Source organism: Sturnus vulgaris, chromosome 5 (assembly GCF_052056855.1).
Source record: "Sturnus vulgaris isolate bStuVul1 chromosome 5, bStuVul1.hap1, whole genome shotgun sequence".
Lineage (NCBI taxonomy): Eukaryota > Metazoa > Chordata > Aves > Passeriformes > Sturnidae > Sturnus > Sturnus vulgaris.
Genome location: NC_142247.1, coordinates 5,981,171 through 6,006,945, shown reverse-complemented (window position 1 = coordinate 6,006,945; position 25,775 = coordinate 5,981,171). Strand labels below are relative to the sequence as shown.

At 38.1% G+C, this 25,775-nt stretch overlaps 1 protein-coding gene across 1 annotated transcript in view; it reads right to left on the bottom strand.

Annotated features, from left to right (window-relative positions):
• TRIM24 (tripartite motif containing 24) overlaps window positions 1–25,775 on the bottom strand; it is a 54,908-nt gene that overhangs the window by 3,601 nt on the left and 25,532 nt on the right. The window contains exons 3-17 of the mRNA XM_014869907.2: window positions 21,475–21,622; window positions 19,390–19,522; window positions 17,979–18,095; window positions 16,853–16,967; window positions 16,269–16,415; window positions 13,486–13,603; window positions 11,970–12,235; window positions 11,173–11,337; window positions 9,481–9,660; window positions 7,633–7,768; window positions 6,493–6,565; window positions 5,045–5,213; window positions 4,247–4,545; window positions 1,158–1,290; window positions 96–170 (exon numbers count right to left, since the gene is read on the bottom strand). Coding sequence (XP_014725393.1) covers window positions 96–170; window positions 1,158–1,290; window positions 4,247–4,545; window positions 5,045–5,213; window positions 6,493–6,565; window positions 7,633–7,768; window positions 9,481–9,660; window positions 11,173–11,337; window positions 11,970–12,235; window positions 13,486–13,603; window positions 16,269–16,415; window positions 16,853–16,967; window positions 17,979–18,095; window positions 19,390–19,522; window positions 21,475–21,622 — 2,274 coding nt within the window. The remainder of the gene's footprint in view (window positions 1–95; window positions 171–1,157; window positions 1,291–4,246; window positions 4,546–5,044; window positions 5,214–6,492; window positions 6,566–7,632; window positions 7,769–9,480; window positions 9,661–11,172; window positions 11,338–11,969; window positions 12,236–13,485; window positions 13,604–16,268; window positions 16,416–16,852; window positions 16,968–17,978; window positions 18,096–19,389; window positions 19,523–21,474; window positions 21,623–25,775) is intronic.

The window sequence follows — 25,775 nt, the reverse complement described above, 5'->3', positions numbered from 1 at the left end:
TGGAATTTGACTTATGGTAATGGACTTTGGAATGCCATTTGAAACACTTGGCAAATAGGCTGCTAACATAAAATAGAAAGAAGTGAGGTACATACTGTGGGGGGAACTGGATCTTGAAAGGCAGGACTCATTTCATGACAGTAGAGGTATAGCAGCAGTCTTTCACACTTCTGTGTCAAGAAAAATAGATACCCAAATGATTCAGGAATCCTACATGGCTTATTCTAAAATCACAAACTACAGAAAATACAGAACTTGGTATTCACAGTTTTCTTTGTATATACAAATACATTAAACTGGATCTTGAGCCTTGAAAGAGATCCTAAAAAGACTTCTGTGTGATTTTATGCTTGCTGATTCCTTACCAGAATCTTTACAGGGCTTATAGAACTTACACTTAATGCAAAATAGAAATAGAGCACATGTAAATAATAGTGTGAGAGAGTCTGTCCTCCACACACATACACACTGCTCTTGATGGGCAGTATGATCTGTCCTAAGATAAGAACACCAGGTGGGAATTGCAGGAGGAAGTGTCTGGATGCTTGCATAATTAATGTATTCCAGAGGTGAGGGAGTGGTGATGGTTGTGATTGCTCTTGGTAGCCACGGGCCTGCAGAAGGGTACAAAATCTCCTGGAGACTGGGCCAGCTGGGCAAACTGACCTCCTGAGGCTGCAGGACAGCTTCCAGGTGGATCCCACCCCAGCAGGATACAACCAGCACGAGGATGGGAACACTCAGCTTTGGACAGGTGAGTAACAGGTGGAGATAAAATCCTAAAGTAGCTCTGTGGGTGATTTGCTGCTTTGCAATTGTGCTTTCTGCAAACCTGCAATTTCCAGCTGAACCTGTCCATGTTCTAGCCCTTCAGACCTGCTTATATGATACACTGCATTGGCAATATTTACATACTGTGTTAGCAATAAATCTCATTATAATCCCCTGTTTAACCAGTGTCATGAACCTGGGAGTCTTCTCTCTACTACTCTTCCACAAATGGTTCTACATGTAGACTAAGACCCCAAATAAAATAGTAATTTCAGTGTTATTTACACAAGTTGCTGACTGAAAACAGGTAAAACACTGACAAAAGTTTCTAACAAAGTTCAAAATTGCGTCAGCTTGAAGGTTTTAAATAATAATTTTATCCTTACCCTGCGATCTATGGGTGCCAAACCCACGGTGTCTTCCAATTTTCTTTTCTCGGAGCTGTGAGCAGGTTTATCACAGTCATATTCAACTTCTGGCTTGGACAAATCCCGACAGAATGTACAAATCCACTCTCCACTAAAGAAGACAAACAGACACATTGACCTCAGTGAGGGAGCACTCCTTTACCAGAAGGCCTTCTACATATTTCTGAGTAAATCCCTCATCTGTGGGGTGGGTTTTCTCTGCATCTCTGTTTTCTTGGTGGTGGTACAAAAGCCTGCAACAGCTGGCAAAAATGCTTTGCTACAACTTTGCTTCCTTTTAGTGGCACTGGTGTCACTAATGGTGTCCTAGCAGAAAGGTAGACAGATGGTCTCTACTTTTGTCAATACTGAATTTTTTCACCTAAGCTCACAGGATTTAAGGTTAGCACTATGAAGAGCCTTGTACAACCCTAACTACAGAGAGACTGAAGGAGTCATGTGGGCTGAACAGAAGGAAAAGGGTTAATATTGTGTGGTGAGAACTACATACCCTCTACAAGCTCGATCTACAATACATTGCCTATCCATAGAGATTACCATAGACAGGATTCTTTGTAAAACTGAAAATATTTAACTCCCTGGAACTTTCATATGATTTTACCAGTTTGTATAAGACAATATTGGAGATTTAAACATCAGCATAAGATTATAAGAGTTAGTTTTGCAAGCTATGTGCACTGATTTTTGAACACAATTTATGAACGTAAAAGTTTTGAAGAAACTATGAAGAGTCTATGTTTTTAATATAGTTCTCTCCAAAAAAAAAGAAACCTGCATGCTTTTGCAGATAGCCACCAGAGGGCTGAATCGTCACACAACAGACAGAATCCAGCAGTAACTAGTTATGGGATCAACTGCATCTATTTACCAGAGGTATGTTATTATAAACAGTGTCCTCATAAATGGCAAATAGTTTCTGCAGCACCCTTTATTTCATTTCAGTAGTAAAGCAGAAGACTTCACAAATGTAAAAAGAAAATCTTGCTGTTTTCTATTCAGAGTGATCCAAAGATTTTCACTATCTGCCAGTTTTAGCATGCAGTGGTGAATGATGGGCATTTTGCTTCAAGAAGTTTTACTTTCTACTGTCTTAGCCTCACAGAATGATTTATGACAGTGTCACCTCTGTGCCTGGACTAGCCTTACAGAAATGATGTGGCAGATACACAATGATTGACACAGGCCACAACCTAAAGATCTTGTGATACAAGAAAACAAGGAATAGATTAAAGACTGATGCATTAAGATGTCCAAGAATCAGGAAGAATATAGTAGGTTGGAATGAAGGAAAGAATATGCCCTGACCTTAGGAATCTATGTGGGAACATTGTTTTAGAATGAATGAGGGTAGATTCAGACTGGATACAAGGAAAAAGATTTTTAAGGTGAGGACTGTGAAACACTGGCACAGGCTGCCCAGAGAGGTGGTGGATGCCCTATCCCTGGAAACATTCAAGGCCAGGTTGGATGAGGCTCTGAGCAACCTGATCTAGTTGAAGATGTCCCTAAACATTGCAGGGGGGTTCAAATTAGAGGGCCTTTCAAGGTCCCTTCCAACCCAAAACACCCTGTGACTCTATGAACCCCTCAAATTGCTCTATCTACCTGAAACAGGAACAAAAAGCAACCATGAAAGCAGCAGACCGACACTGCTGACATGATAATAACAAAATTATTTTATGTGTTTGAAGGAACTAATGCCAAGAGACTGAAGTTTGTTTGGCAGACAAAAGCTGGGGGAAAAAAAAAGCAAGCAACCCCACAAAGATGAAAACAAAAACCTGATACATCAGAAGTCAGGAGGAAACTTCAGTCTCTTGGCATTAGTTCCTTCAAACACACCTGACAGCAAAGTGGCTTTTGGCTCCCTTGCCCTCACGCATCATTACCTCAGTTTCCAACGAATGATCAAGTAAAAATTAAGCATTTTAAAGACTTGTTATTAAATACTTAATTTTAAAAGAAACCAAGTCTTGTAATGCATAGTTATCTACCTGCTTCAAGATTACTTTTTGTTTCCTTGCCAAAAAGGAAATTTATTAATTTAAATGCTTACTGTAACCTTACTGGGTTTTCCTTATGGGATAAAGGTGTAACATAGCATTGTTTATGAGAAAAAAAACAAACCTGGAATTTGAAGTTTCAAAAAGTAAGAGAAACATTTTAATGTGCCATTTCAAGTGACAGCTAAAAGAAAGATATACCTCCAGAAGTATGCCTGTTCAGAGTAGCAGAGATGATCAATGTGCTAAACTAAGTTGCTATCCAAATGTTTTACACCAGTAAACTACGCTGATATTTAATCAGAAAACCTATTATTTATAGAAGCATTAACCAATGAGCATGTTATGACCAATGTTTTTATCCTTTAATACAAACAAGCTTATTCTATGACATTTCCAAGCTGGGGCATTGCAAAATGCTGTTTATTCTAATCAAAGACACTAATTCCAGAAGCAAACGCTGGTAATGCTTATAACAACAATCTATTTAAGACTCTATTTTGAAAGTCAAGAAACTGAGCAATGGTTTTGTAACAGCCAATCAAGAAAGCTTAATGCTTGTTTCAACACTGAGATGTTATAAAATATGTCAGTCACTACACATCCCATGCTTGGAGTGTAGCCATGTTTAGCACGGAAGTAATATATTTAATGCTATATTAATTCAGATTTTTCCTGTAGACATTTCTTAATATATATTTTTAAGAGCATTGTTATTAAGAAATACATTCAGTCACCCTTAAAACATTTTATGACAGATTAGTAATTCTGTGTCCCAGTTTTAATAATAGATGCCCTAGAGGTGATCTTGCTTAATTGTCAAGTAAGTGAAGAGTTTTGCTAGATTTTGTAGAAGAATATACAATTAAGCTGAAGTTTCATGAAAATTCAGATTTTCTCCAACTAATATAACTGCTGGATACAAGACTTTAAAGAAAACACTGCTCTTCCTCTGAGACTCAAATTTCTTATCCTGGGTTTCACAATGCAAGTCTAAAGTCTTTTAGTGCAATTTTAGATGGATTTGAAATAGTCAATAATTACCTTGGAAAGCTCATCAAAGTAGGGACGTGACAAGAAAGATGGAATACTTTGGGACACTTCTCACAGCAAAGGAGCTTCCCTCCATTTTGACATACAGCACACCAATCTTCATTGGGATCATCCTCTTTCCTGCCCTCGCTACCATGGGAGGATCCCATCCATCCTGTTTTCCCAGGGAATGTGTTCTCCTGCAGTGCCCCTGGCTGGTCATCTGTGCTGTCTGGTGCATCTGTTCTTAGCATAGCTTCATCAGAAGTGGAACTGTGATTGGTATCCAGCAGCAAGGAAGTAAGTATGGACTGCAGGAAGAAACAAAGGAAGTCAGATTTCAGTATTTATGTGAATTTACGTGACCCTAACAACGTGCACACTGACCTGAATGACAGATTTACATGCCAGCAGCCATACAACTTACATGCAGAAATTACTAGCACAGTTATTGTATTTACTGCTCCATCAGTAAAAAATTAATCTGATTGCCCAAAAATCCAGTACCTTGTTTATGGATATTCCTGCACTATGACTGGAAACACTTCCTAGCAGTACCTGAAAATTTTATCTCTGCAAGTTATTACAGGATCTCCCTGGTTTTCAATGGATAAAAGCAGTCTGATCACAGAATTTAATTTCACTGGCAGTAGGGCTAGTTTGCTTTTCAATTTCACCTCTTCCTTTTATTTAGCTTTTTAGTTTTCCCCTGAAACAGTTCCCAAGAGAATACAAGTAAATCATTTTAGTCCCCATAAATACAAAATACCCTCCAAAGAGAAAGGAGATCTCTCTAGCTGTAAACATTACATTCCGAGGCCGGGATTCCTCCTCTGTCTCTTCCTTCACTACAACAATTGGGAAATCAAAGTTCTCGTTTGGTGCAGTTGTCTCCTGTTTAATTTTGATCGGTTCCAACATAACAACAGGGACTTTGTGTGTAGAGTCAGCTCCTGGTGGCCTGCTGGAGGAGCCAGAACTGTAAATGACACGAAGAGGCAGGAAAAGAAGGAAATTAGGAGTCAGAGCTGGACACCTTTTGTACACTGATGCTTTTCAAGACCTCAGGATGTTAATCTACTTTGTTTCTTTGAATCCTGAGTAGTATTCCCTTTATGGAATGCAACACCTAAGCTTATTTCCTTTGATGTATACTGAGGCATTACCAAATGGGAAAATTTTAATGGTACAACCCCAAAATTAGAGAATTAGTCATGGTTTGACCCATTAGTGCAAAATTTGCAAATAATCTCCATTTCTTTTAAAAAAGCACCTCCACTGAACATTCTAAACCATACAACCAAATAAGGCAGATAAAACACATATTTACATTATCTTGGAAAACCTCTTAGAGCTTTGCAGCTCTACCAAAACTTGGACACTACTTTTAGAACTAGATCTGTATTTTTTCATGTATTTAGTACTTACAGGATGAGAATGAATAATTAAACTTTAAAATACTTGCTCATCTTTTTTAATAAAAGTGAAGAATTTAAATCTAACAAAATGAACTCAAGCAGCAGCATATCTAATTACTCTTTTAAATGCAAGTAAAGACTCTTCAAACAACCATTTAAACTGTTCATAAGAGTCCTTCACAGAATTTACCATGTAAATGGAATAGAGCAAAAGGTATTCTAGATTAAAAAGCACCTGCATTCCTAACTCAAGTAGGATGAATGTAATCTGATTTTTCTCTGCATGAAAAATTAATGTCTCATGTATGCTCTAATTTATTGCAATGCATTAACGGATCTGCACTCTTCAAACAACACTGTGTAAATATATTTGTTCATTAATATTCCATCAGTAAGGGATAAAAACATTTGTACAGACTCTCAGTAGATATCTAGTGCTCACTTAACTGTATTGCAGGAGAAAATTCTTAATAACCCTCTTTGTAACATCAGTTCCTTAAATCTGAAGTAATTTATAGTTCCACAAGGGCTTTTAATATGCAGCTTTTCCCTTTAGCTGATTTTTCTGAACTTAAAACCTAATTTATAAATGGTATTCTTTTAATAACGCCAACCTAGCCATCATTTATAGAGTCAATACATCTTTAGATTTTCTATTAATACATTACAAATGAAATTACTGCTTTTAAAATGCAAAGAGTGCTGAACAACCATCGGGCCTGACCTGTTAACAGAGAAGGTGAGACAAATCGACATCTTTATGTATTAAAGAGAGAAGAGACTGAGGCATGTTCTGTGGAGGTGGAAGTTACATTTTCTTCTCTCACACTCTTTCCTTACCTCTCTCTGCTCCCAACACTGGAGGCACTGGGTGAACGAATTGGAGGGTGTACATTTGTCACACTGATTCCTCCTAGGACAGAAGGATCAGATTAGAACAGAACACAGGTCTGTGCCAAGTCTGAGATACAACTCAGAGAAGTACACACGTTTTGGGGAAAATTTCTCATGCAGTGAGAAATATCTCACTTAGTACATTTCCATGAAAGGATGAGAGGCATGGGATAACAGAGGGGAAGAGAGGATTAAGAAAGGGGCCATTACTTGAAGCAAGAGGCTGATGGGTGAGTACCTTTGCCTGGCTGACCTCTCCACCTGATCACTCAGGCAGTTTTATCTTACTAAATTCGAGCAGATCTCGCAGGAGAACTGCCAGGAAACTTTGAGCCGGAAGAAGTCTGGGGGACAGATATGAGGGAGACCAAAGGTCTGGGGCTCAGGGAGCCAAAAGCTTTGTGAGGCACACTGTGAGCAGCAGCCCTAGGAAGCCTGAGGGGGCTGTTTGTGCTGCCTGTGAATGCCCTGCTGCTGTCTCTGCTACCCTGCCACAATCTGGGACCACCACGTGAGTGCATCAACATGGCATGAGTGTTCCCTGGGAATTCCCACTCACAGCCTTCCCACAGCTCAGCTCAGAAAATGGGAGCAAGGAACAGCTGCTGTGGGCCAGCAGCATGGTGATAGGAATCCCCTGGATCCTCCAGGGCCACCACATTCAGATACCCACCACAGGAACTTCTCTGGTCATCCAGTGTCAGTGCTGCACTACTCACCCAAGGCACCATTTCTGCTGTTACATCCTATCTCACTTCCTCAAATACTTGTCTCTTACCACAGCTGCTAGATTTTCATCTGGTGTACACCTGAGCATGTCACTTTGCTGTGGATTTCTATCCAATTTGCTAAAATCTACCCTTTTTTTTCCCCCTCTCTGTTTTTAAGATCTAGATACTTAACTTTTGATCACAATGCTAAAATATTAACTCTACCTCCTACTAGGGTTTCTACAATTTTGCCTTAATTTTCTCATCTCTCATCTTTAAGATAGACCAGAATTAATTCTGATGTCGGAGTTAACCTTGCCACATTAGATTTTTCAATTGCACCACTTAAATAGAAAATTGCACCACATTTAATTACCTGAGAGGCCTGGTGATGGTACTGAGGAATTTGGTGACTGCACAGTCCTGTTTGAAGGGGGTTTTGGCTGATTCTGCTCTACAGTGCCATCCTTCCTTACAGCATTATCCAGCGTGATGTTTCCTGAACAATCAATCTAAAAGGTGGGGAAGCAAAGGGAAGCAATTTAGTGTTGGGAAGGGAAAAAACCCCCTCCAAAACAACAGAAACCAAACAAAATGAAAAAGCCTCTCCCACACCGTTATTTTGAAAGCAAAGACCAAAATGCATTTCACCAAAGTTTACCCATCCAAAAGTGAGATTACTTTTTAAAACCTATCATCTTGCTTTCCCTAAAAAGAAAATGAAACAGCCAAATCCAGACAGTGCTTCATTTTAAGAGCAGATGATTCTCTAAGTGCCAATTTTTCTTCACAGGCTACAGAGAAGGCTTAAATCAAACAGGGAGCTTTCACACATTAAGTTTATCTCCACACCTTCTTTGGACATGCTCACATTAAATATTCTCAAAAAGATAATACCTATACACAAACTACCCCTTAATCCACTGGTGTTTAACAGGACTGGAAGAAACTCAAAGGACACTCAATCCCATCTGTCCCACATACCCTCTGGACAGGAGCCATGCATATTGACTTAAAATGGAAACAGCAAACCAATACTTGTTCATTCCACCATGGCTCAGCCCAGATAACTGAACTTTATTCTAGGGGCTCCCAAAGCAGCATTCTAACTTTCTGTAAAAACTACATGTTCTTGTTTGATAAGGAGGAATGACTTTTTGAAATGTTTGGTTTCTTCCAATATATAAGATAATGTTTGATAAGATGTATCCAAAGTGGATGCAGAGCTTTGGCAAGGTCAGCATACTCACAGTGATTTGTGCCATGTTATCTTAAAAGCATAAACTCAATCACATACAAGTAGAAAAGTTCACAATACTGTGCACAGAAATAAATATGCTAAAATGTCTCACAGACTCAGTAGTTTTATGAGCATGTTGTGTAGCTCTCCCTTTTAGTCCGAGCAGATACTGTGATTCTGTAGTTCATGTATTCCATTTTAATAAAGGGGACACACAGTATGTAGGTAAAAACAAAGCACAGATGGGAGAAAAAGGAAGTAACAGCAAGCTATGACTAGAAAACCATGACACTTCAGATAGCTACAAACCTTAGACCACAAAATACAGGTTAGGCAGTTATGTGGAAAAATAAAGTCACCTGACTAAAACTCACTAACTCCAACATGGACCTCTGGCAAACGTGTACCATTCAGAAGAAACTATAAAAGAGAAGCTTAGAAGGTTAAGAAATTATGATCTTACTGTGCTCTTTCTATGACCTATGTCTTTGAACACGTTAGAGAATATATGAAAAAAAGAAGTATCAAAAGGAAACGATATAAGGAATATATTCAGTGTGCTGACCATTAATACTTACCCAAGATAGCTCTCTTTCAATAAGTTAAAAATAGATTTTTTCAAATGTTAAAAATCTACCAGAAATGCCATCAGCAAACCACTGCTGTCTATGGACACTGGTAAATGAAAGCTAAGCTAACACATTTTTGTATGGATCATTATGAGGGCTGCAGAAAAATATGCAGCATACAAATAAACAAGTCCAATTACAATTACAACTTGTAATCCTGTTTTTCTTAGTTGTCCTAACAGCTGTCTCCCAGAACAGTTCTGAGTATTTTCAGCAAAGTGCAGGCAACTCCACATTGTTTATTTCCTAGACCTGTTTTGACAAACAGAATTTCAGTCTAAAAGGTTTCTATTTCTCACAAACATTAAGACTTCAAAATAGAATCCATAAAACATTGCCTCTGTGTTACACTTACATCAGGGAGAGATGGCAGATTAAAGGAGCTACCCACTGGGGAGCTCAAATCTATCACGGGGGGGCCGTAGCTCTTCCCATCACACCCAGCAGCACTGGTGACTGTGGGGCTCGATGGAGTCGATGTTGTGCTGCTTGCAGTTGAAGGGGTGGTTGAAGTTTGTCCACTACTGATCTGCCACTAAAAAGAAGAGAGAAAAATCTACAGTTCAGCAATTTTTTTTCTTTGCAACAGGTGACATCTACTGAATGTATTGATAAAAACAGCAGCTTAGTTCAGGAAGCTGAATTCAAACATAAAATGCTGATTTACTCTGGAGTTCTCTCATTTCAAGAATCAGTCTCACAATGGAAGATGACAAGCAGTTGAAAACTATGAACAGAAGAAATGAATGCAAATTCTTAAATTCAAAGCTATACCTCAGTGTTAAGTATCTATTAATATTTCATGCTTCATTGACAGTGTTGTGGAAGAAATGTAACAGTTTTTGTGAAATAAAAGCATTACAGGTAATAGGCTGAATGCACAACTGCTCCAGTGCTTTACCAAATAAATGGCTACAGTGTCACCTGGATGCCTTGAAGTCTTTGATGTTGTGCTTCCCTTAATGACAAAAAGTCATTAAGAATTTGAAATGCTGACTGTATCTCCAGCCACATACACATTTAACATCATGATATGAAGTGCACAGTCAAGTCAGACCAAATTTTTTTCTCATGTAGATGTATGCGGTTTTCAATGACTTTAATGGAATTTCCTGGCAACTGCAGGCAAAATCTGAATCTGCTCAATTCCTTTTTAGTCAGTCTTTCTACTTACTGGCCCCTAGTTTCAGAAAGTCATTACTGAATTATGAGGTATCTTTAAAGAAAGGCTTGTAGACAGGCCAGTCTTCTTTTCAGAGGCACAGAACAGAAGTGACTTACTTTTTATGCTGAAAAGTTCTCTTAGATATTGCATAGCTTTCTTCCATTTAGTTGAAATTACTTCTCTGATATCATAAGCATTGCAAACATAACTGGTATGACCCCACTTTTCAGATTCGTTTGATTCTTTCCTGCTTACCTGCTCCCACAAACTCGTGTGGTAATAATATTATTTTAGTAAAGATGAGCCTCCTAAACACCCAGAACACACATGGTGTGTTTGCTTCTGCTCCAGTTCAGCTGCTGATCAGCCCGGGCATTGATCAGTCTCACTCAGCAGAGGGTCCACAATTGTGCACTCTCTTTTTTCCCCTCACCTGTAAAAGTTCAGATTTGCCATACTCTGGGGAACCATGACAGCTCTAGCTTTTTAGTTAAGGTTTTACCTGGTTCCTGGTGAAGTCACTATCATCAAGTCACTAAACTGGGATTTTCTCATTTGTCTCCTCACTGACTGCAGACCATGGCCACACTAATTTTTGCCTAAGTGGTCAGAAACCACAGCAGCAGCAAGTAAGAGAATGAAACACCTGCACAGCACACACAGTGGCTCACCTCCCTAATGCTTCAGCTGCTTAGAACTGTCAAAATAAAAGCAACTTGACAGTAACCTCACTAAGAAAACCATGGGTATCTTGTCATAGAAAAATAACTCAGTCTCTGTTTTAACTGAAAAGTACTCTAGAAATATTGTAGAAAAGATGATATACGGCACATTTGATGTTGAATTTCTAAATGGGAGAGTGAAAAGGGAAAGAGACTCTACCTGTTTTATAGCTTGCTGTGCCAAGAATGCCATTTGCAATGGGTTGGGCTTTACTGCTGGCCTCGGTAGATTCTGATTTTGGGGAAATCTCATCTGTTGTGCAGAAAGAGCTGAACCATTGGGCTTGGGATTATGATTCTGAAAATGAATCAAGCGTGGAGGTGCCTGCATAACAAAAATAATAAAAACAGTTCTACAAGTTAGCTGAGATCTGTTCTATATTCCACACATTTTTTTATTAAATGGTCCTTTTAAACTTCTGAAACTCCTCATAAATTATATGCAAACTAATATCACCACACCATTTATCTGAATGACCAAAAGCATTAATGTCAATGTTAAAACCTAGTAGACAGTTTTGAATTATTTTAATATATGAAGAGACATAACAGGAGTTGAAGAGTGTTTCCAACTTTGAAAGATATATGAGAGAATCATTGGGTACTATACAAAATAGATGTAGCAAAAAAAAAATTAACGACATTAACTTTTGATAACTTGACAAAAACACAAAAACGTTGCTAAGCACTGTATATGGCTGAATACAACAAGATTTTATTTTTTTAAAGAATAAATATAGACTGGGTGCTACCACACATTTGCAAGGCCAGTTTAAAATGCCCATTCATATCTCAGTAAAGAAAATGTCCTCTAAACCATCTACACAGCCACGTGCTGAAGATAATGATATCTGAAGTTATGTACCTAGATTTCAGTTCTTTGCTTTTTTTCCTATTTTACTTGACTTTCTCCCTCAGTGCCATGGAAAAAAGAGACTGAAAACAGTCCTAACTTACCTGATGAGAAGCAGGAGGCTGTTGCATGGCTCCTGGCATTCTTGAGTTTGGCAGAACTGCTGGTCCTGCTCTACGTTGAGCTTGCTGTCTCTGGGCCATGACCTGCTGCTGCATGTGCTGCAGGCGGAGCTGAGCTAAGCTGATCTGCGTGGGGAACTTGGAGAGCTGGTTGGGAGGTAAGCTGCCTGGTGGCTGTAAGCTTGGTTCCATCACAGGGCTCTTGGGCATATGTGGTGGAGTTTCCTTATCTTCAATGACCAAAGAACCTATTTTAACCAAAATAAATAAAATCAACACTGAAGTGTGGCAGTTAGCAGAAATGCCATCACACGGTCAGTGACATGCAGTCTGACTACAACCCAAAACATTTCTGAAGTAACTTGTTCCTTTACTCAGACTTTATTTTATTTTTCTTCACTGGTTCTTATATCTAGCTTACCTACAGAAATTGAACATGTCTGATCATAAACAAAATGGCCTAAAGTTTCTATCTGAAACTAGATAGATAAACATGATTTGGTTTTATCTATCACTTAAACTCTTACAAGAACCCCAGTGCTGATCTATACAGCTGCCATTTCTACTGTACCACTTTTCAGAATGTAAGGGACCATTATTTCAGAAGTTCATTAAATAAACATACACAAGAAAAAGAGCTCACCAAACACAGGGAAAAGCTCACTACAAACATCTCAGCTGAGCAGCAGTTCAGAGTTATCACCATACAACCTGACAGCTGATTTCTGGAAACATGTTTCACTTTTCATTCCTGTCTCTAAGAAAATTATTTATAAAGAAGGAATTGGAGAATTTCCTTGTTACCATCCAATGTCCTCACATCTGGGAAAAGGAGCTTGTTTGCCTTAAAGAACTGCCATAACACTTTCTTCTTCTGACATTGTAGAGCATCATACATTTACACCTCTGTACACTGAGAGAGCACTTTCTGATGAAAGGCAGAAAATGCCCCACAGATATCTCACAAAGCTTTCTGCACATGACAGAAAAATAAAAATGCCCACCAAGATAACAGTGGAGAGAGAAAGGAAGCACAACAGCAGTCAAAATCCTGAAAGATTTCTAAAACCTTTAAGTCCTCCTGCTAAGCTGTTGAGTTCTTAGGGTGCTTATCATTGTGGCTGAAAGCTGTCCCATGGGAAAGGACCTGGGAGTGCTGGTTGACAGCAGGAACTCTTTCTCTGGATGTGAAATAGGGTTAAAAACTGTGTTCCTTGTTTCAAAAGCCAGAAGGGTTGAGGTATTAGAAGTATTGACCAGAAAACTGAAAGCTCCTGTTTTCACCATCACATCTACATTCAAACAAGATAAGGTTGTTAATCCTTTACCTAATAATACTTTTCCCCATGCAGTGCACTTTCAGTGTTTTTCACAGTTAGGGAAATACATTTAACAGAGTAAATGAAGAAATGAATACCGTAGAGGCTATAATCACAAAAAGAAAGCTGCTTTCAAAACAGGATTAGGACACCAAAGGGCTAATAAAAAATTATCATACCTAGATTGAAAATATTCTGAGCCCAGAAGCTGGGATCACAGTGGAACTGGATGGTATTGTTGGTCACTGGGGAAGGATCACACCTTGCTCGGAGGAGATACCGTAGTCGATATGTGATCTAGAACAAGAACAAAAACAAGTTTGGGTTTTTTTTCCTCTGGGGCCAGGGCCACGTATCTGAACAGCACAAAAACCCCAAGCACACACACACACACCACCCCCACATACACCAAACAAAGCAACCAATCAAAAAAATCCACCAACAAAAACCCCCCTGAACAAGCCCCTAGAGAATTGAGGTTAAAGATAGAGAAACATGTCTAAGTTACAAATAAGAGATATTTTTAACATCTTTCCCTTACTCCTAAATTAGTTTTAAAAAGAAGTTAACTACAGCCTAAACAAAAATAACAATTCTTCCCTGTAGAAATACATATCCTTCTAAAAACTTGGCCATTATATTCAATGACTTTAACTACTTGCAAGTGAAGTTCAGATTTACATAACCATTGATGTTTTTTCCCCCCACGAATCTATTTTAGCCCATTCTTTTTTCTTTCAATGTATACCATTCGTTTGGCAACAAGTATGATCACAGGGAATTTTCTTTTGTACTAAATTTAAGCTTTCTTCAGACAGCGAAAGAACAGATTTTTATAAACTGTCTTTGAAAACTCAGATTCACAGATATTTTCAGATTTTTCCAGTATCTTGGTTCCAAAGAACTGGGCTGTGATTACACAAGAGAATATTCTACCAAATGCTTGCAAATTTATCTAGTTCCTAAAAAGAAAATGTTGTCTTGCAGTTGTTCACTAGAAATGTCAGGAACTGATATACCAAAATATAGCAGGCACTAATTTTAGAATCACACACAGCAGATCCTGAAAAAAAGCTTGAGTTCAACTCTTGTTTTTCTTGAGTGATAGATTATTTCCTGGAAAAGAGATATAATTGCCGAAATATGCTTTTTTTTTTTCTTTTTTTGAAAGGAATTTTGTAAGAGCTTCCAGTGTACAAGTTTATTCGTTCAATTTTAGGCAGGTCAGTTTAAGACCATACTCAAAAAACATTTAACGTGACTCAAGATTTTTAAATGACTATAGAAAAATTTTAAGTGCATTTATTACTATTTTGGATAGAGAGTTCCTTAGGATTTTCGTGTACACTACCAGAATCAAGTAGGTGACACTACAGAAATTCTAGACTTTCATCCTGTTACCAGTACTGGTCACACACAGTTCCTGCCATAGTTTGCTCCATTATTTTCCTGCTATTGTGCACACTGCTCCATTATTTTCCTGCTATTGTGCCTAATGTGCTCACACATGTATTGTAGATAAACTCCTGACTGGTCACCTCGTGTTAGCAGAAGTGCAAAGTGCAGCCTGACAGCACAGCCCCTGAGCTCTAATATTGCCTTTAAGTCTCATGGGTATTCCTTCCTCTCTCCTGGATATGCTGGAGCAGAAGTCTCACATGCTCCTCTACACAAAACTCCTTAGAAATAGATTTTTCCAAATGCCCACAGATTAGGTTATCTACTCAACTCCTGAGCAGCACCAACTTTCTAAAGCTTAATCTGTTCTTTTGAGAAATACTTTTCACTTGCTGAGGTTTTCTGGGTTAGATGGTCCTTTCTTTCAGTTGCCTAATGTTTATATGATTAAGATGCCTGAAACTCAACTTGTTTTCTGACTCATGTAGCAGAGTCTTGGTGGCAACACTAAGCAACTATAAACAACATGACTCAGTTTGATGTCCTTTTTCTCTATTCTATTAAGAAAAAATATGACTGGCTGAGGCAGGATATATAAGGCAGACCATATGAATTTAACTACTTGAAGTTGATAAAAACAAGTAATATTCTGTTATAGCTTGCAGTATCAATAATGGTATCAAAAAAAAAAAGAAAACACCACCACCAAAAACCAACAGCAAACCCAAACAAACAAACCCCACCAAATACCCTGGTAGGTTCTCAACTAGCCAATGAGAAAATAATAAAAAAAAAGTTGTGAACTAGTTTATAGGAATTGGGAAAATAAAAAGGCATCTAGCATCTTTCCTCAGCATTGCCCCAGATTTCTGCTATCAAGCAAGTACAATCCAGTAACCCTTGGAAAAATCAAGGTAAGCTTTTGTTTTTTTTCTTTCAGATTTTCTAGGATTTCTGTTCATCATGAACAGTCAGCTTAGTGAGACAACATGCACTCAGATCTTAAGGGTCACTATGCAATGAAATATTTAACTTTGTAATTGGTTCTATGGACAAACAAATTAAACAAGTTTAATTTTTATTGCTTGTGAAAGACTTTCAATGGGAGATGAACCTGACAGAACAAAGACATACAATAATATTTACATTAAAATGCTAGATACCAGACACTGATATAAAACCCAGACACTATGATATAAAAGTACTGTTTTTCATGAACTCAAATGCTCTAGCAAGTATTGTAAAGAAGCACAATGATGATGTAGGACACACATCATTTTTTCCCAATGTTTCATGGTTTTCAACCCAGAGAAAAGGAGATTTTGCAGATCTACAATAGTTCTGTGGTATTGTAACAGAAGAGAACCACGACCAGAGAGCTAAATTAATAGAAACATTCTGTATTTATGTTTAAGAGAAAACCACAAAAACAATATATAAATATTCCAATTAGTAGAAAATCATTAAGAATTCTAATACCCTGGTACTCCTGCCAAGCATGTGCATGCATATGTGATTTAACTCTAGTCTCTAGGTGAATGGAGAGCTGTCTTCCTAACCTTACCAGGCGTTTACTGTACAACAGTGCTGTGCTGCTCCCACTGGAAACTGCCCATTTGGAAAAATTCATGACATGTTCCAGCTGTTTAGAGAGACCTGCCACTTCCTGTTGTTGCTGCAGAAGTTTCATCCTATGCTCTTTCGCCAGAGTCTGCAAGTAGAAAAGCAGTTCCAGTCAAAAGGTTCCATTTACAGTTAAAAGGCTTTAACTTTCATATTGGTAATTCACAATCATCACGTGGTTTCACTTAGCTCCTCTGAAAAGGACTCCTGCCCCCTGATGCAGCTATCAAAAAGAAAAGACTACTACTGAATTTATGGGAAATTCTGATAGAACACTTTTCCTGCATGATGCATAGAATTATGAATTGCAAAAGCAAAGAGAAAGAAACTGGCCACCCCTCAAAAACCAAACTTTCCTCCACCAAAACCCCCATTTGCTCAAGTAGCTTTATAGGACATCTCTCCACTTTGGAATCATAAGAGGACATGCAGAGAGGACTAATGCTAGAAATTTACTTTAATGTTAATACACAGAAAAAATATTAAGACTGAAATTTTTCTTTCTTATGACAGAAATTAAATTACCTCCAACTGATGCAGCAGAGCTTTTCCCTTTTTATTTATTTCTACCATCAGTGTGAATATGGCAACTTTAATATCCTGTTCCACCTGCTTTTGATTCTGATTCACTTCAAGAATTCTGTAAGTAGACAGAGAAAATAATGTTCTTTATCACATAAACCCATCCTCTATACAGTATTAAAAAAATCTGATGCTCAGAGTACAATACTTCTTGGTCATATGTACCAATTAATACATGTATCATCAGATACTTGTAGTCAGGGAAATTATTGGGAGAAATAGAGCAAGTAAGAGTGACCTCTGATAAAATTAATTAACTGGTGGCAAACTCTAATGCTGTAACTCTGACATCTGTCACTGATAAAAATTAAATGCTCATTGTAATTTAAACTGTCCATTTTCAGAGTTCTGGCACTTTTCTGGAATGGTCCATGCCAATTAAAACTGTTGAAGTCTAATTTCCATCTCAGGCAGAATGGCACTAATTTAGCCATTTCAACGCAGTGCTCAAATTCATAACAGCAAAGCTTGATGTTATATTGGGGAAACCTCTACTGCAAAGATGAAGGAAGGGCTCAAGCCACACTTGGCATCCCTGACTGTGCTGAATCTCCCTGGGCACTGCTGCCCCTGAACTCTGCTGAAGGAGCAGCCACAAAGGCTTGCTGCAGATTGCATTTTACAGATTTATTTTCTCCTAGGCTTGTAGTACCTAGTGAATAGAGCCCCAAGCATAAAAATAACACATAAATCTTCAAACACATGTCACAAACATCATGAAAACATGAGTCATAACCTTTCACTTTTTAAGAGGGATCTACACAAAGAAAATTAATCTGCTGATGGTGGGAAGCATTTAAGACTGTCTCCTACAGTCTTTATTGCATTAAGTTGTTTTGTTGCACCCAAGCAAGTGCTGCCCATTAAGTTCACAGGCTGAGCAGAAGAATTACCTAATGCAACCAAGCATACTGAACAGGCACCAGGCACTACAGTGAACTTCAGAATTCCTCTTTGTGGAAGAATAAAAGGAGAGAAGTACGAAATACACTAACTTAAACATTTCAAGAAACTACAGTATATGTAAAATTGCCTTCTGTCAGTTTTAACCTCATAATCTGATACAAACCTGTCTTGGATCTGCTTCCCTGTATATTTTATGTACTTAGTCTTCTCCATCAATTTGGTGATTAGTGTCTCAATGATAACTTTCTGGTTCTGAAAAGCTTCTTCTATAAACTGGTACCTGCAGTAAAAAGCAGTGAGGGTTTACACATGTAAAAGGTGTGATATGCTTACTAAAAAGCAGAGTGACTTATAAAATAATACTTCTTTAATTGAAGAAAGGGGCTGCTCAAATCTGAAATTTAACTGTCACCATGGAAGCATATGTCAGCAAATGCTTATATATTTCATTTATAGTATATTTAATTTTATAGTCTATTTCCTGTCATACTGAGGGAAGAATTTACGATTTTCAAAAATACAAAGAATATTGTGTGACCATAGCCTAATTTTAGCAAAAGAAAAATTAATGTTATGAGGTAGTCATCACTTTAAATGTGAAAATGCAGGTAAACTATTACTTGATGAAAGACAAGGATGCAGAAATAAAGAGATTGCCGAGTTGGTAGAAGTTGGCAACATTTTAAATCAAGGAACTGAAATCTTTAGCAATCTGAGGAAAAAAAGAGGTGGCACATTATAAAAGGAATATAAATCCTAAGAAAAGGAGAATAAAAAAGAAAGACTGCAGCTCTGTAAGAGCAATATTTAGCCTTTCCTAAGAAGCAAGAGTGGCCAACACTTCTCCACCTGCTGATGTTCACCTAGTCAGGTAAGTAAGCCCTTTGGGTGGTTGCATCAGGTAGAGCAAGCATATTAATGTTTAACCAGAGTGCATCTGTCCAAAACACTACTGTATGAGTTAACCAGCAAGATTTTTGCCTTGTACTCAGAAGTTGTACATAATTCTGCTTTTCAGCTTCAGTGGCCAGTAAGAGATGACCAAAAGAACAGCAACACAAAGATTTGAGTGTTATAGTGTTGTCAGAGTATCAGCTAAACTGTAGGTTACCCCTTCCTTTGAAAGGGTTCTTCAGAGGAAAAAAAAAAAAAATCCCTATTTGCTCCATTCTGAAACTGTTTGGTAACGTTGTTATATAATCTGGTTGAAGGACAAACGGAGAAATTACACGTAAGTGTACAGTTGCATAACACAGCCCCTGTGTTTTCTAAGGACTCTCTGAAGAGCTGCATAGCAACAAATTCTAACCAAGTAACTTGACTGTAAAAAAGGTCTTGTGCTTAAGTCACCAGATTAACAACTGGAAGAATTAGATTTTATTCTAGATGTTAACACACACACACCAGTCACATTCTTTGGGTTACAATCTCTGGTTTTTTGTAAGTTTCATGTCTGAGCAGAAAATTTTAATTTGCACTTTTTCCACCTGTGTTCCATACATCTAGAACTACAATGTACTTCAGGCCACTTTCCTGTAAGTGAGATGGATGAAACATCCACTTTGCTCTGATACCTGTGCTCTTTGTGCTCCAGTAACTGACAGTCTCGGCAGGTCAGCTTGTCACAGGTTTCACAATACAACTTCAGCTGCTCCTTTTTGTGGTAAGGGCAGAACACTGGTCGCTGGCTGGTCACACCAACTGCCTCTGTTGCATAAAGGAAAATGTTAGCACAGCCTACTGAACTTGTTCAAGATTTGCATTCACCTGTTTTTCCTTAGAGACTGAGACTGTAACAGCCATAAGCTCCAACTGCAATGTCTCACTTTCGTTGCTCAAGCATGGAACCAGCACCCTCTCTAATGGAAAATGTCTAGAACCTATTTTAAATTAAACTCTTCTGACCTCACAAAACTATTTACAAAAGGAGTAGCCAATACTGTTGTGGCTGCAAAAGGCATTGCACAACCAGCAAGCTCCTTTCTTAAGTGGAGATGAGAAGGTGGTTGAGTCCATTCGTGCTCTGTCTTCTTTCTCAGGTGACTTGGTGGAAAGGGGTTTGAGAATATCAAGACGTGGACATTCAAAGTGTAGAACATACAGAATGTAATAACCAGGAGAAATGAACTTCATTTCAGGACCCCATTCTTAATGGGTGAGAGGTCTCATTTCAGTTTCTAGTGAGAAAATATCAAAGGGTGCACGAAACATCACAATATAATAGAAATGAAATCTGTTTCTTTACACAATTTAACTGACAAAGCCTGATTTCCTAGGAGTTAGGCTGGACACTGAGTTCATGAGGATTATACAGCCTGTAATGAAAACTGGCTTCACACACCCTTCACTGCAGATCCATAAGGTCTCTTTTTCACACCCATTCATTTATTTTCAAGAAATCTGGAAGAATTTAGTTTCAGATCTGTATGCTTCAGTCAAAATTCTTTCCAACTCACCAACAAACTGCCTCCCAAAGAGGCCTGAGTGCACTGGGACCATTCCTACCACCAAGTCATGTTCTAACACTCCATCAGCCACTTCTACCCACTTTTGTCCTCTGTTGAAAGTACACTCAGTTCTCTTTCTTTTCTTCACTTTTGATTAATCATGTGTGAAATTGGGACACAGAATACAGTGTGTATCTTCAAAGTAACACGGTGGAAGATACCCTTTGAGCAAGAGATTACCTCATAATACTAGATAGGGTGGAATGAAAATAAGTATCTAATACATATATTTAAAATAACATGGAACAATTGCTAAAAATAAAATAAAAATTTATATATTTACAAGCGAAATCATGCAAGTTCAATGGACATATTAGAACCAGTAGAATGTTTGTCAGTACCCTATAATGTTTATTATTCTCCTACAATGACACTAAAAGACAAGACAAAGTGGGGAAAAACCGGAAACAAAAGAGTTTCTCAATGAATAGAAATACAACCTTTTCTACCAGAGTAATGAAGATTTCTCAGAGAGGCTGTACTGTACACCACATTCACCACTGTTGGTTCCCAAGGCCCAGATGGATAAAGCTCTGAGCAACTGGAACTCAAAACTGAGTGCTTGAAGCAGGAGGCTGGACTAGATGATCTCCTGAGGTTCCTTCTAGCCTGAATTTACCCTAGACCCTACTGAGGAAAAATGCCCCAATTCATAATATACTTTACATTTCTAAGGCAAAACATTTCAAGCTCAAAAGACACTTAGCTAAAACATGAATTTTGGCTGGCTTTTCATCAGAATGCTGAAAAAATATAATTATTAATTATTATTAATGCTCCTTTTCCTGCTGTATACAACAATAAAGCTCATGTTAAAACTCATGTTTAATTTGTTAGGCCTCTAGTAAAACAAGAGGAGTCATATCCCTAAAGAAGTATTTTCTGCAGCTGATCTCTAAAGTCTAGACAATAATTTGCCATCATCAGTTCATGTGAAAGATAAAATCTATGCGGTATTTATTGGTTTAAAAATGTTAAATTATAAAAAAAACAAAAAAAAGAAAAACAACCTGCACCACTATTCACCTTATCTGAGACAAAAAACTGGCAGAAAACCAGCTTTCAAGTTATCACTTTTTATAAAAAGTGTGTTGGTCCAATATAATTTTCCAATGCAGAAATAAATTCTTTGTGAAATTATGAATATGTTACCTGGAGACACTTCCTCTTTCTGCCTCACAGTATGATCCTTTGTGAATTTAACCCTCTGGTGAGCTCTGATGCAGGTCTTGCACAACCACTCTACACATTCCACACAAAACCCATGAGCTTCTGCATTGTCTTCACAGCTTGTGCAGACCTGACAAGAGGAAGAGGAGGTAGCTGTTAAAATAAGTTTGGAATATACACACAGGTTATTTTTCATACATCATCACTCCAGTTTCACAGTTTTCTGAAAAAAGTGAAATGAGAACGGAAAACTGCCTGAGGTACAGGAACATTATAAATAACAGCACAGAAGTAATTGAATGTGACTTTTCAAAGAAACAGGTCATTTTGTCAGTGTTACCCTAAAATCTTTGCCTGACATGATAAAAGTCAGACCACTACTCTCTGCCATTCCCTGCACACCTAGAAGCCAAACAATGTTTAGTGTATACAAGATGCTATTGTGCCATATTTACTATTGACAGAAAACGACCAACACTGCTGTGATTTTAAAGCCTCTCTTAGATCACAGAGCAGCTTTAATTTCAGCTTCCAGTCACCTGCTTGGTTTCAGGAAGCACACACAGTCCTGAGTAGCAAGGTTCCTCTCAAGAATCTTAGCATCACCTCTTAAAGACTGTATTCCAGTTAAGTTTGACAAAAAAAGCTACTCCAGAACAGATTTGCAACCAATGCATAAGAATTTTCAAACTGTGGCCTGTTAGCCCCTGGGGCTCTTTGGACTATACCAAACAGACCTAGGGAAAAAAAATTTAAAAAAGTAAGGAAAACAAACAAGTCAGCAGACCAAAATCTCTCTACACAGAGTAAATACCTACACAGGACAAAATTGCTACAAAAAGTGGCACAAAAGTGCCACAGTAGGAAGAGCAGGCTGAAAACTGAATGATGGACAACACCATTTCAAAAGTTCATAATATCATTTCATTTTTACCCTTCCTTTACAATGCCTTTGCAGTCCTACCTTCAGTGGGGTTTTGGTAGTAAAAAATAGTGAACATGCTGATGCAGATCCTTGTTTAGGTAACTACCACCCATTTCTGGCAATGTTTAGCACTGTTGCAAACCAAAGCCTCAAGGTGTCTGAAGATTGCTACATCCTATAGACCACAGTGACAGATTTCTACTGGCAGGAGCAACCAGGAGAAAATTTTAGGTTTTAGTTTTGTTTTCAGTTTGATTAAAAAAAACCCAACCAAATGACTTCCGCACCCACACAGGGTAAATATAGATTAAGTTAAAGAGGAAGGAAATATTTCTATCTTATGCAGATAAAAAATATATACATAGAACTATGTTCCAGTTTCCCCTTCAGGAAAGAGAGGAAATAGCACAAAACTTGCCTTAGGCCAGATAGCAAGTTACTGAAAGAACTGGAATTTAAATATGAGTTCCAGATTCCCAATGCTGGGCTTATTCTTCTGGATCATGTTACCTCTCAAAGCAATAAATGAAGTTACAACACAAGGGCTGTTGACTCCTCTTGTTGTCACTTGGAGTTTGAAACAGTTTCTTTTCACTAAAGGTGACCTGCAAAGGAGAAATAATTGGGCTTGTGCCCCTTTTTCTCTTTCTTTACAAAAATGAGGCCTGAAACTTTTATTTTTCAAAATAATCTCCAAAATTTAACTTCTCCTTGGTTTTTCTTTTTCTTCCCCTTCTTCTCTTAACAAAAAAAAAAAAAAAAAAAAAAAAATCCTTATTCCTATCCAGACCATTAAACTAGGGAAAAATACCATCACAGAAAAGTCTAGAAAATGGAATTAAAGCAATAAAAGGAAGTGAACTGTAATCAGGAAACTGAAAATTTTTGCTTTCTGTCTTGATTTCAGCTGGGATAGAGTGGGGGTTTTCCTTAGTATCTGGCACTGTGCTGTGGTTTCAGATTTAGTACGAAAATAACATTGATAACAACAACGAGCACATCAGTTTATTAAGCAGTGCTTATACAAACCTAAGGACTTTTCAGCTTCCCATGCTCTCTGCCAGTCAGCACATGCACAAGGAGGGAGTGAGGCCAGGGCAGCTGACCTGCACTTCCCATGGGGATATTCCACACCACAGAATATCGTGCCCAGCATAAAATCTGTGGGGGGAGCTGGGTGGGAGGCACCGATCTCTGTTAGGGACAGCCTGGACGTTGGTCAGTGGCTGGTGAGCAAATTTATTCAGCATCACTTGTTTTGTCTTGGGCTTTATTCCTTCCTCTCTCTCATTACTACTATTATTATAATTATTTAATGTTCCTTTGTTTCATTCATTAAACTGTTCTTATCTCAACCTACAGTTCTACCTTTTTTTTTTCCCCCCCGATTCTCCCAGCTATCCCGCTGGAGGTGGGGTGGGGAGGAAGGGACAAAGTAAACTGAAAGGGGGAAGTAAAAAAAGCTGCATGATCCTTGGTTACCAGCTGGGGTTAAAGCTTAACACTTGTTATTAACCCTTAAATTCAATGATGTTTTGAAAAACAAAACCAAAAAATTTTAAAGTACTCTGAATTCTTGGGGAAAAAATCCTCTCCCTCCTTTCTCTTTAGCCAGTTGTCTCCTCCTTTTTGTGCCAGTGCAACCCTCTGCAAGTCTGCAATGCAAGGCAGGATTACACCATCGTAGCCCAAGGCTCAGTTACATCAGCAATGCTGATTGCAGAGTGAACTGAATAGGCAGGACAACAAAGTTTTCACATCAGTCTTGTCTCTTGCCAGAGAGGTGTGACTGTGCTGTGCCCCCAAATACCCAGACATGTTATTCAAAGTCAGAGTGGAGAGTAACATACTGGATGTTTGGCTTTCTAGTGTAAAAGAAACCAGCAGTAAAAACAAAATAAGTAGAGAAAAAGAAAAAAAAAAGTTTTTCAGACGTTCTCTAAGTCCATCTAAGTCAAAGAAGCAAAGCAAAGACCAAAAAAAAAAATAGGCAGGAACCAAATGAAAAGCAAAAGCAACTAACCAAACTCCCCACAACAGCCTTTCCAGATCACCTTTAGCAAAATCAGGCAGATGAACATGCCAGGGCATTTAGGTAACTTCAAAGAATTTTTGAGGTTATTAATTCTCCCTAGATTCCAAGAGCTTCATCTATTTTCTCTTTTCAATATGCCTTAGATGGGTTTTTTCAACTGCTTTGACTGTACGTGGAATGAAAATTGTGATTCAATAACCAATAATAAGGTGCTGCCAAATGAATCAAAACTCCTTCTTTGTAGTATCAAAAATATATATCCCACCTTTATTCTCCTCATATCAACCAAGTGGACATGAGACAGATTTCTGAAGCTTTTCATTGACATCATAACTCAAGCTGTCAAAACAGCAGTGCCTAACATCAGATTTGCTCCTATCCACTTCTGATTTGAAATAGCATTTTCACATATAGGCTATATTTTGCTAGAATTCCTAATTACTAGAGTAAGCCATACAGCTAAAGTACATGGAAGTATAATTACTGCAAATATTTGTTATGCACTTACAAAACCTAAAATTCATTTCATTTTAATTTTTGTGACCCACACAAGCAGTGTTTCAGTGATTTCAAAGAAAACTCTCCCTAGTTAACATATAAGCCTCTATTCTGGTCAGACAGACATTTATTTTTAAATGAGTTTTTCTTGTAATTACATTTAATTCAGTCACGAGTTCTAGTATTTATAACCCCAGGAAGTGTTCATTCAGCCTTCAGTCAAATTTAATGAAAGCAGAAATTACTCAGCATGTTGCAGGTAAGTACTATTTTAAGTAAATACACAAGCTTTTATGGCAGAAAAAACACATTTACTTAAAAGAGCTGAGGTAATAGACCTGTCTTCTCAGCTACTGTAGTAAGTAACCACTCTTCCAATTAAATACACTTTGAGTATTAAAGAGATTAAGTAATCAAGCAAAGGTTTCAAAGGAAGAGAGCAAAGTAGTCCAGATGAATATTCAGTGAACTCCAAACTTCACCAGTGTAAATTAGATGCAATGCTTTCCCCACTGGATCCAAACCTCACTGATGCTAATTGTTATGTAATTATCTCTCAGCACATACAAAATCACCAAAGGAAGTGCCTACATGTAATTCTAAATCTGACCCATGTACTGACAGTTCAAAATGCAGGACATCTGATCAACGTGTCCTTCTCACCCAGCATGCCACCAACAGCCCCATCTCTCCAAAGCATACAAGAGCACATTGTGACTCTTCCTGAGTCTGCATGCACCTCCATAATCCACTGGCTTTCTAAGATGTTTTGCAGGTACAGCTTTTATAAGCTGCTTAAGCATACTAGGTCTCCTCTGGAAAAGC